This window comes from Equus quagga, chromosome 1, assembly GCF_021613505.1.
Source record: "Equus quagga isolate Etosha38 chromosome 1, UCLA_HA_Equagga_1.0, whole genome shotgun sequence".
Taxonomy (NCBI): Eukaryota; Metazoa; Chordata; class Mammalia; order Perissodactyla; family Equidae; genus Equus; species Equus quagga.
In genome coordinates, this window is record NC_060267.1 from 170,741,471 (window position 1) to 170,758,894 (window position 17,424).

At 35.5% G+C, this 17,424-nt stretch overlaps 1 protein-coding gene across 5 annotated transcripts in view; it reads left to right on the forward strand.

The window, feature by feature from the left end:
• Positions 1 to 17,424, forward strand: part of NCK1 (NCK adaptor protein 1) — a 73,003-nt gene that overhangs the window by 43,475 nt on the left and 12,104 nt on the right. For all 5 annotated transcript variants that reach the window (XM_046674456.1, XM_046674440.1, XM_046674448.1 and 2 more), the window contains one exon: positions 3,100 to 3,343. In XM_046674456.1, coding sequence (XP_046530412.1) covers positions 3,118 to 3,343 — 226 coding nt within the window. In that variant the 5' untranslated portion in view covers positions 3,100 to 3,117. The remainder of the gene's footprint in view (positions 1 to 3,099; positions 3,344 to 17,424) is intronic.

A 17,424-nucleotide genomic window follows, 5' to 3' on the forward strand; every position in this document is an offset into this window, starting at 1 on the left:
TACACGAAAATCCATTTTTTATTAAGTGCTTTGAATCCATCTACTTTAAAAAGCCAAAACTAGAACTCCCAGCTGGTACATTAGAGAAGAGGTTTCTAAAGCCCCCTGTATGTGGGTGTATCTATTTTTAGACCTCAATCTATATTCTACTAGTCTCTTTCACTCTGCACCAATATCATATTACTTTAAATTGCCTTAATGTTGCATTTTGGTACTGATAGGGTACTTTTGCCTCTACAGTCTTGTGCCACATAATGACGTTTTGGTCAGTGACGGACAGCATCATTCTCCAGCTGGTGACAAGAGGCTGCAGTGGTTCTCTAGGCCTCACATCTGTCCATGACAAAATATAGAGACAGTCTTTTACTGTGTTTCTCAAGAGCCAGTCAGCTTTTCCCTGAAGTTTCTAGCGTAGTTTTCCTTGCATCCTATTGGCCTTTAGTGGGTTGATGTGGACAAACCTAGCAAGGGAGAGGTTGTCATGATTGGCTTAGATAAGTGTTCTCAATCCTAGCTGTACAATAGCTTTTAAAAACACTGATGCCTGCGTGACGCTCGAGACTGATTAGAGTCTCTGAAATAGGGGCCCAAGCTCCTGTATTTTTTTTAAAGTTCCATAGTGATTCTCATATGCATAAAGGCCTTTTTGATTAACCCAAATTCACCTTTGAAGCTAGAGTCAATCTCCCAAGTTGCATGGCTGAAAGAATAGCGAAGTGGTAACTAGAAGGATAATTGGGATCTTATTAGGAACAGAAAATGAATGCTGGGTGTACAACCTACAGTGTCATTATACCAACTCTTATTTTTTCCAAAATATTATTTGCCGGTTTTATATGTTTACTTTTCTAGATAAATTTTAAAATCATTTTGTCAAGTTTCAAGATAGATTTCATTGAGATCTAGGATTAAATTTCATTAAATTTGTAGATTAATTATGGGGAAGTTCCCACAGGGAAGGAATCAGAGTCAGTGCCCAAGTATCCCTGGAAAAATCTCTTTGCTTTCCAGCGTCTCAGAAATCTGTCACTTGTAATCTTTTACATCATGTGCTGTTAATTATTTAGACTTAGTTATAAGTTTTTATTTGGAAATAATTTCAAACAAAGATAAGTTACAAGAATACAAGTTAATTTTCTGGTTTCTCTCTGTTCATTATTGTTTGTTGAATACGACATCATCCTTTTTTTTAGCTTATTAGTTATTTTGCTGCTGTACATACTTGAGTCTATTTCAGAAGAATGTGTGGTAGGTTTTGAGGCCTTGCAGTGCCCCCCAAAAAGTATCTATCTTGTAGCTACAAAAGTGTCTACACTTGATTGCTAGTTGATGTTGAATTCTCTTCCCTGAGAACATTGAAGAACTCCTTCATTGTTGAGAAAAGAGAATGCTATTCATTATCCAAAATCAAAAGCTGAATATATTGGTTTGCTAAGCCTGGGGAAGCTGTTTATGTAAAATAATCTCTCTGAAGAAAGCAGAGAGCTGACCTCAGTTCAGGAATGAGTTAGGTTTGTAATTTTCCTTTCTTTGTTCTGAAAGTTTGTATAAATTGGAATGTTTGTTCCTTTAATTTTAATAGGACTTACCTGTAAAACCATCTGGCCCTGGTGTTTTTGTTATGGGAAGATATCTTAATGACTGATTCGATTTTATTACTTGTGTTATTTTTATTTTTCTAGAAATTTGTACATTTTACTTGTTTTCAGAGTTATTGATAAAATTGTTTATAATATTGCCATGTCTTTTGAATGCTTGCAACATCTAGAATTATTGCTCCCTTTTCATTTTTTTTTTAATATATCCTTTTTTTCCCCTTCTTTTTTTGGTGAGGAAGATTGGCCCTGAGCTAACATCTGTTGCCAATCTTCCTCTTTTTTCTCCTGAAAGCCCCTGTACATAGTTGTATATCCTGGTTGTAGGTCATTCTGGTTCTGCTATGTGTGGTACCACCACAGCATGGCCTGGTGAGCAGTATGTAGGTCCGTGTCCAGGATCTGAGCTGGTGAACCCTGGGCTGCCAGAGCGGAGTGTGTGCATTTAACCTCTTGGCCATGGGGCCAACCGTTCCTTTTCATTTCTGATATTTGGGTGTGCTTTTTCCTTTTTTCATTATCAGTCTTGCCAGAACTGTGTCCATTTTGTTAGTCATAACAGAACTAACTTTTTGTTTTGTTGAGCCTTTATATCTGTTTTCTGTTTCATTAAATTCTACTTTTATTTGTATTGTTTCCTTTTTCTACTTTTCTTATATTCATCTATCTACTTTTCTCATTGCTTAAGACGGATGCTGAGTTCATCAATTTATTGTTAGCTTTTCTTATTTTTCTGAAGAACTATTTACAACTAAGAATCTCCCTCTATATACTCCTTTTACTGCATCCCACAAGGTTGGCTGTATAGTCTTTTTATTATTTTACTTCTGAGTATTTTCAAAATTGTTATGACTTCTTCTTTGTCTCATGAGTTTTTAGAAGTTTCCAAACATGACGTTTTTAAAAAGTTATCTTTTTGTTGTGGTTGTCAGAGAATATGGTTGTAGGATACTAAGTACATGAAAGTTGTTGAGACTTTCTTTATGCTGTAGCATTTGATCAATTTTTGTATATATTCTGTTTGTATTCTTCTGTTTGGAAGTAATATTTGGATATGTTTGTTAGATCAAACTTAATGGTCGTGATGTCAGTTCTTCTCTTACCTTACTAAATTTTTTGTCTCCGTGATTTATTATTGAGATAAATATGTCAAAAATTGTCCTCTGTGACGATGGATTTGTCAGTTTTTCCTTGTGGTTCCATCAGTCCATTTTGGAGCTATGTTAATGGATACATAGAAATTTAGCTGTTATGTATATTAAATAAAATTTTTTATCATTGTATGGCCAACTTTATAACTACTATTGATTTTGCCTTAACGTCCTTTTGTGTGTTATTCATATAATTATACCAGTTTTGTTTTGATTAGAATTTACCTGGTGTATTTTTTTTCATATTTTTACTTTCAACCCTTCAGTGCTCTTAGATTTTTAGGTGTGTCTCTTTTGAAAAGTAGACTACTACTACTTAAACCTTATAAAAAATATTTTCTATGTGGTTACAGTGCTGAAGCTGCTGAAAGATGGCAGAAGAAGTGGTGCTAGTAGCCAAATTCGATTATGTGGCCCAACAAGAACAAGAGCTGAACATTAAGAAGAATGAGAAATTGTGGCTTCTGGATGATTCTAAGTCCTGGTGGCGAGTTCGAAATTCCATGAATAAAATGGGTTTTGTGCCTTCTAACTATGTGGAAAGGAAAAACAGCGCTCGGAAAGCATCTATTGTAAAAAACCTAAAGGATACCTTAGGTAAGTTATTTTTGTATTAACACAACAACAGTGATACTTTTTTTTAAATGGATGTCAGAGCTTGGTTCTTTGTACAGAATTTTGGTGGCAGGCAGCGGAATTGACTAGAAAAGGCCAAGAGTGGAATTTCAGCTAGGCAAGGTAAGTTTGGCTCATAGCAGGTGTTCAAGTTAGGAGACAAGTGAAGGTCAAAAGTGTTAGTGGGCAGTTTCTGTAAATCTACCTGGTGGATCTGGCCAGAGTTCAAGGGTCAAGCTACAGTGGTGCTAACAAGCAGAACTGACCTGATCTTTCAGCAGGGGCTCCGTGAACCACGGGTGCCTGTTGGAGTTTAGGCAAATTCTGCATCTAACTGAGACAGAGATAAATGAGTGAGATGCAGAATTGCCTCCTTGGCGTTAAGACAACGTATTTTGTATGGCACATTGCCGTATTTTAACATCTAATGGCTCATATTTTGAACTTCACTTTTAAAAACAAACCATCATTTTATTCTTACATTTGAAACATGAGTTTTAAATTGTGGATCTTCAAGGTAGATTAGCATCTACAAAGCTGTTCTATTTTGTTTCTCTTTTTTCCCTTTCTTTCTTCTTCTAAACTGTAAAGTTTGTTTGTTTTTACTGGTCCTCTGTTAGGGCCAGAGATAGTAGAATCTGCCTCGGATGGGGCTTGGCTGAGCTGAGAGGAAGGAAGTATGTACAGATGAGGACTGGCCTCTCTTTTTCCCCTTTTAATTAAACTCTCCTTGGCTGACAGGAAGGAATTGGGTGGGACAGAATTTCAATTTTGGCATTCAGGCAAGCGTGCTGTTACTTAATAGTTCTTTTTATATATGTAGAAGAGAAAGTAAGATTTCTCTTTGCACAGGTAGTTTGGGAATAATGTGGCGTGATTGACAAATAATGAAATATTATTGACAAACTGCTTTATATTAGTTTTTGTTTCCTATTCAACATTATTGTTATTCTAGACTGGAATGTTCTTTCAATTATCAGCAATAGAAGACAAATCTTTTATGTTGTTAACCATTTGTAAGACAGCAAAAACTAAAATACAGTACAATTTAAAGTAAGATATAAAATATTGGAATATCAGTTTCTGAGCTAAAAACATTTCCAGTATTCTAAAGGTAATTTAATGAATGGAGTTATTAGTCAGAATTTTCACCATGACATTTAACTGCTGTATCTGAGGTTACCTTTTTATGAAATTTTAAGGTTTTGCAAATAGGATCATTATTATTAGTTTTTAATATTAGTGTTTAAATGGAAGACAAATCAGGATGAGATTTTCCTTGAATAGCTGAAGAGACCAGAGGTAGATCCAGGAATACTTCTGATTTTGTACATACTGGACATTTATTTAAAGCATGTTGATTAGAGGTATTGGGGAAAATTAAGGTAATTTCTCTAAAGAAAGTATGCCTCATAGTGATGAAGGCACAGAAAAGACTAGGGCCACATCTAGAGAGAATTTTTTGTTCTTTTTTAAAAGGATGTTGGTATCCTCAGACTAGAGCAAATGTGACAGTAATTAACAAAAGATAGTGAAAAAAACTATTACAGAGCAAAGAGGAAAAATATCCCAGTTCCAGATATTATTGCATATAAAAAGCCAAAGTTAGATGCAATTATTATTATTTTTTTCGTACTCCTGGAACCCTTCCATACTATTTTCTGATACTATTGAGACAATTTTAGCAAGATTTTGTATCTATTTAAGTCCTAGGATATCTCTGTTAACTTTATTACTATATTACAATTACTGCTACCTGTATTCCAGGGTACTTGGAAACATTCTGTTTTAAGTTAGCCTATATAATGATAGAAATCCAGCTTTTGCGTTAGATAGCCTCCCCTCCTTTCTCAGAATTTCTGAACCCCTTTTTAGTAACTTAAATGTCCCATGTAATTAATTAATCTGTTTTACAGTGATTGTGCTGGTGGAGACATTGTTTGAAAGTTAAGAAAGAAAAGGAGAAAACAAAGGAAAGCATGAAGACATGAATATATTTTCAACAATATTCAGTAGTTGAATATTGTTGGAAATATATATGTACCTTGAAGTTTCTTCCAAAATAGGTCTGAATAATTGGTCACATTTGTAGCCATCGTGATATACTTGTTTTATAGGTTCTTTTATAGTTCAGGGGGAGAAAGTTTTGGAAAGAGAGAGCCCTCAAAAACTTTCTCTTGCCTGGGTGTTGGCCAAGTCACGTGGGCTGAGTGTGGGGAGTTTGTGTGTTGCCGATCAGGCCAGGAGCTCACTGAGAATTGAGCTGTGTTAACAAACTGACAAAGGAGAACACAGGACTTTTATTCAAAGTGGATTGGTTAAACGTCTTTAAAGACTTTTTCAGTACGTTAATCTGTTTGTTAAATCCATAGTTTAGTTTAGTTTTTTAATTAGATTTTTCACTTTTGTGAATTTAAGGGCAAACTGTATGGAGAGAGCCTGGTGGGTTTATATAAGCTGATGCTTTATGTTGTTTATGAAACATAAGCTAAATGATTGGCAGTACATCAAATAATATTAGATTTGACTTGATAAGTAAAATAATTTTAAATTTTTTAGTATAAATGTTTAAATAAATAGGAAAGAGATGTAAATGATTTGAGTTTGGTGCAGTTAGTTCTAATTCAGTAACTTTGAATTTAGCATAGACACTTGAAGTGAATTAAATAAATTGTAAACATATTAAAAATAAGAGGAAAAAAAGGATTAGGTGAGCAAGTTCCTTCAGCCTCAACATTTGAATTAACATTGTTTTAGTACTTTTTACTTAGATTTTAGAGGAACTGTGCAGAAGATAACATTCAATAAAAGCACCAGTAAAGAGTATGTTTTGATTTAATCAGTGTAGGATGGCTAGAAGTTGCTGTTGTGGTAAATGTGAGATTTGATGTTTTGAAATGAGTTCTGAGAGCAGCTGTGTACAAAGAAAGTGATGAAAACATTGAAAGAAAATAGTGAATTCTTGGGATTGTTTTTGAGTTCAGGTCATAAAGTAATACTAATACTAACTTACAAGAGCCTAATTTATGTATCTGGTGATGGCCTTTTTATGATCTTATGATAGTGAACTTGATTTCATTTTTGATATTTGCTTGGTGTTTCTGGAAAAATGAACAGGGGAATTGTTAAAGAAGTCTCTTATGCATAAGGAGTCTAATGGGAAAAAAATGTAATCATGATATTAAGACTCCTTTGTGTCTTTAGTTAACTTTGGTAGCCAAGTGAATCCTTCTGGAAAATATCTCTTTTGTTTACTTTTGGGGGAGTTATTAAATTTTTGGATCTATTTTTTGGGTTAGTTTTCCTTTTAAAAAGCCTGTTAATTTATTTATTCATTTATTTGTTTATCAGCATATTTTTATTGAGAGCCTACTGCAAGCCAGGCAAAAATCATAAAATGAAAAACAAATACTAACTCTCATGGAACTTAGATTCTGGTGGAGAGGTAGATGGTGGTTGTTATTTATTATTAATAACACAGTGGGGCCAGCCCTGTGGCCCAGTGATTAAGTTCCCGTGCTCTGCTTCGGCGGTCCAGGGTTTCGCTGGTTCGGATTCTGGGCAAGGACATGGCACCGGTCATCAGGCCATGTTGAGGTTGGCGACCCACATGCCACAATTAGAAGGACCCACAGCTAAAGTATACAACTATGGGGCCGGCCTGGTGGCGCAGCGGTTAAGTTCACACCTTCCGCTTCTCGATGGCCCGGGGTTTGCCAGTTTGGATCCCAGGTGTGGACATGGCACCGCTTGGCAAAAGCCATGCTGTGGTAGGTGTCTCACACATAAAGTAGAGGAAGATGGGCACAGATGTTAGCTCAGGGCCAGTCTTCCTCAGCAAAAAAGAGGAGGATTGGTAGTAGTTAGCTCAGGGCTAATCTTCCCCCCCCCCAAAAAAAATATATATATACAACTATGTACTGGGGAGATTTGGGGAGAAAAAGCAAAATAATAATAATAGTAATAATACAGTGGATTTCATATCTAAGTTTGGTCAAAAGTGATATTGACCATAAATCAACCAGAAATGATATAAAAAGAATATATTGTATCATTGATACAGTGATTCAATAAATACCATTAATACAATATAAAACTATCATTTTCTCTGTTGAGTCTTAGAAAGTTGATAAGCTTAAATACATTTCTAGACTGAGGGTCAGGATTTGAGATTTGTAACCAAAATATTCCTTTCCTCGCTATCTGCAGCAAGCCAAAATTTATGTTCATTTTGCTTTGTGGCTTGTCAGAGTAGAGACAGTCTATTCACCCATCTGTTCCCTGAATGGACTTAAAAAGTAGAAGCAGCAATATATGTACTCCTTGTGTGGTAGCCGGAATACCCTTGAAAACAAAAAGGGCACAATGTTTTAGATGAAATAGAATCATCAAAAACAATAGTTTATGTTATTTCATGTAGATGAAATAAACAGATAAAAATACAAAAATTTGAATAAAAACCTGTCATGGAAAGACGCCATATATTTGTATTTAGAATTCATTAGTTCTGCTCCCAAATATGCCACTTATTAGCCGTGCAGCCAAGGGTACATAACTAAACTTTCCTGATTTCCCTTTCCTTATTTGCAAAGGAGGGAGTTGGGCAAGACTAGATGATCCTGGAAAGTCCCTTCTAATTCTAATTATAGTCCTGGTAAACAACTGATCAGTCTTACATGTATCATAGGGAATCATGGGAAAATCCATGATGGGGAGAAACTGGTTTTGAAGAAATAGGAACTTAAGAACAGAATTATAGTTCCCTAAAGAATTAGAAGAATCAGCAGTACTTTCTTTGGCCTCATTTTCTTCAATGTTTATTTATCCAGTGTTTTAGATGGAGGGAAAATGACATGCTTAATGTAAAGAAGACCTAATCCTGGAAGAATAACTCGTACATTGAGTTCAGAAATATGTTTGAAAGCTAAAAGCTGAGATAGAAATGAACAAGAGGAATAGGGACAGACGTTAATGTAAAATTCTACATTAAGTCTTTTAAAGAAATTGAAGACTGCTGAGAATCTGGCCTGGCAGCAGTTTACATGAGTAAAAGGCTTAGTAAGAGCTGCTGTGGTAATGTAGGTGATAAAAGAACTCAATACAGTTCATGATGGTGTTGATTCATATCCATGAGGTGCTCAGAGGAAGGGATGCAATAGCTTCCTTATGTGTGAGATGGCCAAGTAAAACATAGTTTGTGCACTTTGGATAGATGTACTTTAACGGTGGTACTGAGAAACTCACATGCTTCCAAATACTAGCATCCAGTAGATGAAGGATGGTTGCATAAGGAATAGATTTGCCTTAGGAGGGGACAGATATCATGTGAAGATAGAATATTCACAGTGCTTAACCAGATGCTAAAAAAACTTTTGAGGAGTTAATACATTGTTTTGCTCAAGAAACAGTGCTGTAGGAAGAGAGAAGACAGTGGATAGGAGTGAGGGGAAGACTGGAAGCTATACAAACACTTTCAGTTTTTTTAAACAAAGCTAACAATAAAAATGACTGCTTCAGAATTGTATACATCCTCAGTGCTCAGAACTTTCCCTCCCAGCCCTGGCCAGGTCCAGCTGTATAATGCTATAATAAAAGTTGAAGTATTTTTGAAAAAGTAAATAGTAGAAGCACTAGGAGGAAGGAAAGTAATAGCTACCGTTGAGCAAGTGCCTGCTCTGTGCTATGCACTGTGCTGAGTGCTATGCATCTAAACTTTTAAAAATTCTTTATAAAAATTTTATGAGGTAGGTACTTATTACACACCACCATTTCACAAACAAACAAACTGGAGTTTAAAGATTAAATAATTCCACCAAGACCACATTAACCAGTAAGTAGCAGGACTAAAATTTAGCCTTGGAGTCTCTTTTGTTAGACTTTTCCTAGTGCACTATGACTAAAGAGTAAGGAAAGAATGAGAGTCAGATACACTATGGATTAGAAAGATTTGATGCAAAAGGGACTAATTGAGATTAGGAGGCTTGTGGTGAACCAACTGTGAAGTTGGGAAGGATTTAGAAAAGATGGTACATTGATCTGAGGGAGCCTGCTTGTTGTGGAATGATGTAATTGTTGCTGTTATACATTCATAATACATAATTGAGAAATTGAGAGATACTAATACTTTACATTTGTATAATTTTGTAAAGTACTTTTGCATGTTCTCTCTCATCGATAACGAGATTGGAAGGACCATTTTTTAGCAATAGAAACAAAGAACAATAAACAAGCCCTACCCAAAGAACTGTAAGCAAGGAAAAAAACAAGCTATTGATTATGCCTGCATTTGTCAGTCATTCACATGAGAAAGAGTAACAGGACACTTAATATGGGCCAGGCACCTGGGAATAGATAGAAAGGTGATTAAAAACATTGTTTCATCTCAAGGAAGCAAATATTGGTTTAGAGAGTGTTGAGTGTTTACAGTAAAAATATTTACAAAGAAAGGTAGTGGCACAAAGGAGGACTATCTCCACTCTGTTTTAGGGAGAGAGAGGGACGTCTTCAGTGAGAAGATAGCTTGACTGAGTCTTGAAGAATGAGGATGGCAAGTGTTTTAGGCAGAAAAACATCATGTGCAATGGCTTAGAGCCTTGAAAGAGCGTGGTTTTTTTGGTAACTGAGAAGTTTCTGTGGCTGTTGTATTAGTTGAACAGGTACGAGGTTGAAGACATGCTCACAAGAGAGGTCATGGAGGGCTTTGTGTTGCATAGAAAACAAACATTCTAAGCTTATGTTCTTTCCCTGAAATATTTGTGGCCTCTAAGGTTAAAATAGGTTGTTTTTGGTGTTTTCCCACTGGGGACTTTAATTGTTGGGTCTGCCCAAAAATTCTTCATTCTTTTTTTGACAATGTGTAATTAGTCTTAGATGTTATCGTTTTCGGAACTTAAATCATTTTGGAACTAGCTTTTGTTTTCAGGTTTAAAACTTTGTATTTGCTTATATCAGTATTCAGTTTTAATCAACTTAAAAAACATTTATTGAGCATCTGCTATGTACACAGTTCTAAATAGTATAGAAAAGCAGAAGATCAGTGAGACCGAATGCTCCTCTCCGGAAGCTTATGCTCTAGTAGATGAGCTTAAAAGACAAACACAGGAAACGCTATCATACAAGCACCTCAGACGTACAAAGTGCTATGGTGCTTAAACAAGGAGAGCTTACATATCATTGGGGGTGAGGGTAGGAAGTGAAGGATGTTGAGAAACACAGACTGGGAAGATGAGTAAAATAATAAAGTTGTTGTTTGAAATGGTGCTTCTTGAATGGGTAGATTTTTGAGAGGCAGAAGTTTTAATAAAGTTTTGGGAAGAAACTAGCAAACAGGGTAAATTAAGTCATGAAGGTGGGAACATTTTCTGTTAAGGGGGTTTAAGTAGCCCATTTTTATTAGGATTTGGAGTAGTTTTAGTGCAGGGCATTATAGAAAGATGCTTTTATTTAACATTTACTATATATGTACAGTGCTATTATTTTATTTTATTCAGTTCTCATACTGCTCTCATAGTAAGTTGTGTTTTCTCCGTTTCTAAGCTCAGAAAAGTGAAATAGCTTGCTCAAGATTCCAGAGTGGTGTAGCTGGGATTTGAACCCAAAGGCTGATTCAGGGTCTATGGTATTTTCGATAGTCTATACCATAAGACTGAAAAGGAAGGCTAAGGACATTCTGGATAGGGCTGTAGATTGTAGGCAGAGTATTTCTCTTTTGAGTATTTCTCATTGATAGGCAATGAAGAGCCACTGTTGTCTTTTGAGCAATATTGTCATGTGATTGCAGCTGTATTCATAAGAAGGTTAGACTGGATGATATGTGTGACAGGTCGAAGTGGGACAGATTGGATTAGCGAGGAAACTAGTTTAGAGAGTAGTGGAGGCTCAAGTACAATTAAGAGGCCCGAACTAGCTTGTGAATTGTGGGAATAGAAAGCATTTGCAGAAAGGACATATGATGACTCTAAGGATTTGACTCTAAGGATATTTTTTTTTTAAGTTTTTTTATGAGGTAAAATTCATATAAAATTAACCATTTTAAAGTGTACAATTCAGTGATATTTAGTTCATTAACAATGTTGTGCAACCATCACATCTAATTCCAAACCATTTTTATCACTCCAAAAGGAAACCCTGTTCCCATCAATCAGTCACTCCCCTTTCCTCCCTCCCTTCAGCCCCTGGCAACCATTGATCTGCTTTCTGTGTGGTTTTACATATTCTGGCTGTTTCATATAAATGGAATCATACAACATGTGACCTTTTGTGTCTGGTTTTTTTCACTTAGCATACTGTTTTTGAGGTTCATCCATGTTGTAGCGTGTATCACTACTTCATCCCTTTTATGGCTGCGTAATATTGCATTATATGGGTATACTACGTTTTGTTTATCCCTTCATCTGTATTGTGAACAGTGAAGCTATGAACATTTGTGTACAAGTATTTGTTTGAATACCTGTTTTCAGTTCTTTGGGGTGTATACCTAGGAGTGGAATTATTGGATCATATGGTAGTTCTGTTTAAAATTTTGAGGAACCGTCAAACTGTTTTCCACAGCAGTTGCTCCATTTTAAATTTTGACCAGCACTGTAAGAGGGGTACCAGTTTCTCCCTCACCAGCACGTGTTATTTTCCTTTTTCGGTTTGGTTTTATTGCAGCCATCCTAGTAGGTGTGAAGTGGTGTTTCATTATGGTTTTGATTCGCATTTCCCTAATGACTAGTGATATTGAGCATCTTTTGATGTGTTTTTTTGGTATTTGTATATCTTCATTGGATAAGTGTTTATTCAAATCCTTTGCCCATTTTTGTTTTTCTTTTTGTTGTTGGGTTCTGAGTTCTTTATATGTTATGGATATAGACCCTTATCAGAATTATTTGCAAGTATTCTTTCCTAGTTCTGTAGGTTGTCTTTTCACTTTCTTGGTAGTATCCTTTGCACAAATGTTTTTTATTTTAATCAAGTGCAATTTATCTTTTTTTTTTTTTTTTTTTGGTTTCATGTGTTTTTGGTGTTAAATCTAACAATCCATTCCTAAATCCAAGGTCATGAAGACTTTCCTCTATGTTTTCTTCTGAGAGTTTTAAAGTTTTAACTATTATAGTTGGGTCATTGATCCACTTTGAGTTAATTTTTGTATATGGTGTTAAGTAGAAGTCCAACTTCCTTCTTTTGCATGTGGATCTCTAGTTGTCTCAGCATCATTTGTTGAAGAGACTATTCTTTCTTTCAGTAGATGGTCTTGGCACCCTTGTTGAAAATCAATTGACTACAGTTGTGTGGGTTAATTTCAGGACTCTCAGTTCTGTTCTATTGATAGGTCTATATGTCTGTCCTTTTATGTGAGTACCACACTGTTTTGATTACTCTGGTTTTGTAGTAAGTTTTGAAATTAGGAAGTGTGTCTTCCAACTTTGTTTTCCTTTTTCAAAATTGTTTTGTCTGTTTGGGGTCCCTTGCAATTCCATATAAATTTTAGGATCAGCTTTTTCATTTCTTCCCAAAAAAGGGTATTAGAACTTTGATAAGGATTACATTGAATTTGTGAATCACTTCGGATAGTGTTGCCATCTAAAAATAAGTCTTCAAATCCATAAACATAGACTGTCTTTCCATTTATTTAGATCTTTACTTTCTTTCAGCAATATTTTGTTAGTATACAAGTCTTGTACCTCCTTGATTAAATTTATTCATATTTTATTCTTAATGCTATTTATAAATGGAATTGTTTTCTTAATTTCCTCTTCAGATTGTTCATTGCTAGCATATAGAAATACAACTGATTTTTGTGTGTTGGTTTTATATCTTGCAACTTTGCTAAATTCATTTATTAGTTCTAACTTTTTTTTTTTGGATTCTTTAGTGTTTTCTGTATATAAGATCATGTCATCTGTGAATAAGGATTATTTTGCTTCTTCCTTTCCAGTTTGGATATCTTTTATTTTTTTTTCTTTCCTAATTGCTCTGGCTATCACTTCCAGTATAGTGTTGAATAGAAGTGGTGAAAGAGGGCATCCATGTCTTGTTCCTGACCTTAGGGGAAAGCTTTTTCACTCTTTCACCATTGAGTATGATAGTTAAGTGTGGGTTTTTCATAAGTGCCCTTTATTATGTTGAGGAAATTCTCTTCCTAGTTTGCTGACTGTTTTTATTATGAAAAGGTGTTAGATTTTGTCCATTGCTTTTTCTACATCAATTGAAATAATCATGTGGGTTTTTTCCCCTTCATTCTATTAATGTGGTGTATAATGTTGATTTTCACACGTTAAACCACCCTTACATTCCGGGGACAAGTCCTACTTGGTCATGATATGCAGTCCTCTTAATATATTCAGTTTGCTAGTATAGATGATTCTTACTTTTTACAGATTTCACATTTGTGAATTTCCTTACTTGCTAAAATTTGTTTGTAAGCCCCAAATTGATACTCACAGTGCTTTTGCACACATGTGCAGAATGCAAAAAATTTGAATTGCTTGATGCACATGTTGCTGGTTGAGGTCAAACAAGGTGATGCTCTGCCTTTTTTGTTTCAGCTCTCATACTGTAAATAAGTGTCCTTGTAAATAAGTGTCCTTGTCACCTTTTAGTGCCACTTTTTTGCACTTTTGTGCTTTTTTTTTTCTTTTTGGTAATTTTGCTGTTTAAAATGGCCCCCAAGCATAGTGCTGAAGTGTTGTCTAGTGTTCCTAAGCTCAGGAAAGGTGTGATTTGTCTTATGGAAAAAATATATGTGTTAGATATAAGCTTCATTCAGGCATGAATTATAGTGTTGATGTCCGTGAGTTCAATGTTAATGAATCAATTTATATTAAATAAAGCGTCTTTAAAGAGAAACACACATAAACAAGGTTATGTATTGATTGGTTGACAAAACTGTTGTGAACAAAGACTTTGGGAATTTGTGTGTTTTAGCAGTTTGTCCTTTTCGTCTAGGTTATCTAATTTATTGACATAGTTGTTCGTAGTGTTTTCTTACTCTTTTATTTCTGTAAGGTCTCTAGTAATGTATGTGGTCTCCATTAGTAATGTCTCCACTTCATTTCTGATTTTTGTAATTTGAGTCTTTTCTCTCTTTTCTTGGTCAGTCTAGCTAAAGATTTGTCAATTTTGCTGATAATTTTCAAAAACCAACTTTTGGTTTCATTGATTCTTTGTTGTTTTACTATTTTCTTTGTGTTTATCTCTGCTCTAATCTTTATTGTTTCTTTCTTTCTGCTGGGTTTGGGTTTATCTTGATCTTTTTCTAGTTCCTTAAGGAGTAAATTAGATTATTGATTTGAGATTGATATATATAATATGTTTTTTTGCTGAGGAAGATTTGCCCTGAGCTAACATTTGTGACAGTCTTCCTCTGTTTTGTATGTGTGTCACTGCCACATTTATCCAGGCCAGGGATCTGAATCTGCAAATGTGGGCCACTGAAGTGGAGCACACTGAACTTAACCACTACATCACGGGGCCAGCCTCTGATTTCCTTTTTTAGTGTAAGCTTTTAGAGCTCTCCTCCTTTTTTTTCTCCTCCCCAAAGCCCCAGTACATAGTTGTATTTATTACCTAGTTGTAAGTCACTCTAGTTCTTCTATGTGGGATGCCGCCACAGCATGGCTCAATGAGCAGTGTGTAGGTCCACGCCCAGCATCTGAACTTGCAAACCCTGGGCCACCAAAGCGGAGCGTGTGAACTTAAGCACTCGGCCCCAGGGCTGTCACTGCTTTTAGAGCTTTAAATTTCCCTCTGAGCATTGTTTTTGCTGCAGTCTGTGGGTTTTGGTATGTTGTGTTTTCATTTTCATTTGTCTCAAAGTATTTTCTAATCTCACCTATAATTTCTTCTTTGACCCACCAGTTGTTTGTGTGTTGATTAATTTCCATATATTTGTGAATTTTCTAGTTTTCCTTTCTGTTATTTCTGGTTTTATTCCATTGTGTTAAAAAAAAGATATTTAAATGATTTCAGTCTCTTTCTATTTATTGAGCTTGCTTTGTGGCCTAACATAACACTCTCTTGGAGAGTGTTCCATGTGCACTGGAGAAGAATGTGTCTTCTGCTGTTGTTTTGTAGTGTTCAGTATGTGTCTGTAGGTCTAACTGGTTTATAGTGTTTTTCAAGTCCTCTATTTCCTTAATGATCTTTTGTCTAGTTCTCTCCGTTATTGAAAGTGAGGTATTGAAGTCACCAACTATATTGTAGAACTGTCAATTTCTCCTTTAATTCTGTCAGTTTTTGCTTTATATGTCTTGGGGCTTTGTTCTTAGGTGTGTATATATTTATAATTGTTGTATTGTCTTGATGAATTGACTGTTATCAGTATATAATGTCCTTCTTTGTCTCTTGTTAACAACTTTTGTCTTGAAGTCTATGTTGTCTGATACTCATATAGCCACCCCAGCTCTCTTTTGGTTACCATTTTCACCGAATGTGTTTTACTAGCTTTTCACTTTCAAACCTATTTGCATCTTTGGATCTAAACTTAGTATCTTGTAGATAGCATGAATTTGGATCATGTTTTTAAATCCTTTCTGCCAGTCTCTGCCTTTTAATCTAATATTTTAATCCATTTACATTTCAAGTAATTACTGGTAAGGAAGGCATTCTGCTATTTTATTTGTTTTTTATATGTCTTATACCTTTTGTCCCCTTAGTTCCTCTAATAGTACCTTCTTTTGTAATTGATTTTTTTCCTGATATACCATTTTATTTCCCTTCATTTCTTTTTTGTAAATTGTTTAGTATTTCCTTAGTGATTACTCTGGAAGTTACAATTAACATAACTTTAAAAAAAATTTTTTTTTTATTAAGGTTATGAAAGTTAACATCCTTGTGAAATTACAGTTGTACATCATTATTAGTCATGTTGTAGGTACACCACTTCACCCCTAGTGCCCTCCCCCCACCCCCCTTTTCCCTGGCAACCACCGTTCAGTTCTCTTTGTCCATGTGTTAACTACCACCTATGAGTGGAGTCATAGAGAGTTCGTCTTTCTCTCTCTGGCTTATTTCACTCAACATAATACTCTCAAGGTCTGTCCATGTTGTTGTGAATGGGATGACTTTGTCCTTTTTTATGGCTGAGTAGTATTCCATCGTATATATATACCACATCTTCTTTATCCAGTCATCAGTTGCTGGACACTTAGGTTGGTTCCATGACTTGGCTATTGTGAATAATGCTGCGATGAACATAGGGGTGCATGGAACTTTTGGAATTGCTGATTTCAGGTTCTTAGGATAGATACCCAGTAGTGGGATGGCTGGGTCATAGGTATTTCTATTCTTAACTTTTTGAGGAATCTCCATACTGTTTTCCATAGTGGCTGCACCAGTTTGCATTCCCAGCAACAGTGTATGAGGGTTCCCTTTTCTCCACAGCCTCTCCAACCTTTGTCACTCTTGGTTTTAGATGTTTTTGCCATTCTAACAGGTGTAAGGTGATATCTTAGTGTAGTTTTGATTTGCTTTTCCCTGTGTAGTTTTGATTTGCATTTCCCTGATGATTAGTGATGATGAGCATCTTTTCATGTGTCTATTGGCCATCCATATATCTTCTTTGGAGAAATGTCTGTTCATGTCCCCTGCCCATTTTGTAATTGGGTTGTTTGATTTCTTGGTGTTGAATTATGTGAGTTCTTTGTATATTATAGAGATTAACCCTTTGTCAGATAAATAACTTGTGAATATTTTTTCCCAATTAGTGGGCTTTTTGTTTCAATCCTGTTTTCCCTTGCCTTGAAGAAGCTCTTTAGTCTGATGAAGATCCATTTGTTTATTCTTTCTATTGTCTCCCTCATGTGAGGGGTTATGGTGTCCAAAAAGATTCTTTTGAAGCTGATGTCAAAGAGTGTACTGCCGATACTCTCTTCTAGAAGACTTATTGTTTCCGGCCTAATCTTTAGGTCTTTGATCCATTTTGAGTTTGTTTTAGTAAATGGTGAAAAAGAATGGTTGATTTTCATTCTTTTACATGTGGCTGTCCACTTTTCCCAGCACCATTTGTTGAAGAGACTTTCTTTTCTCCATTGTAGGCCCTCAGCTCCTTTGTCAAAGATTAGCTGTCCATAGATGTGTGG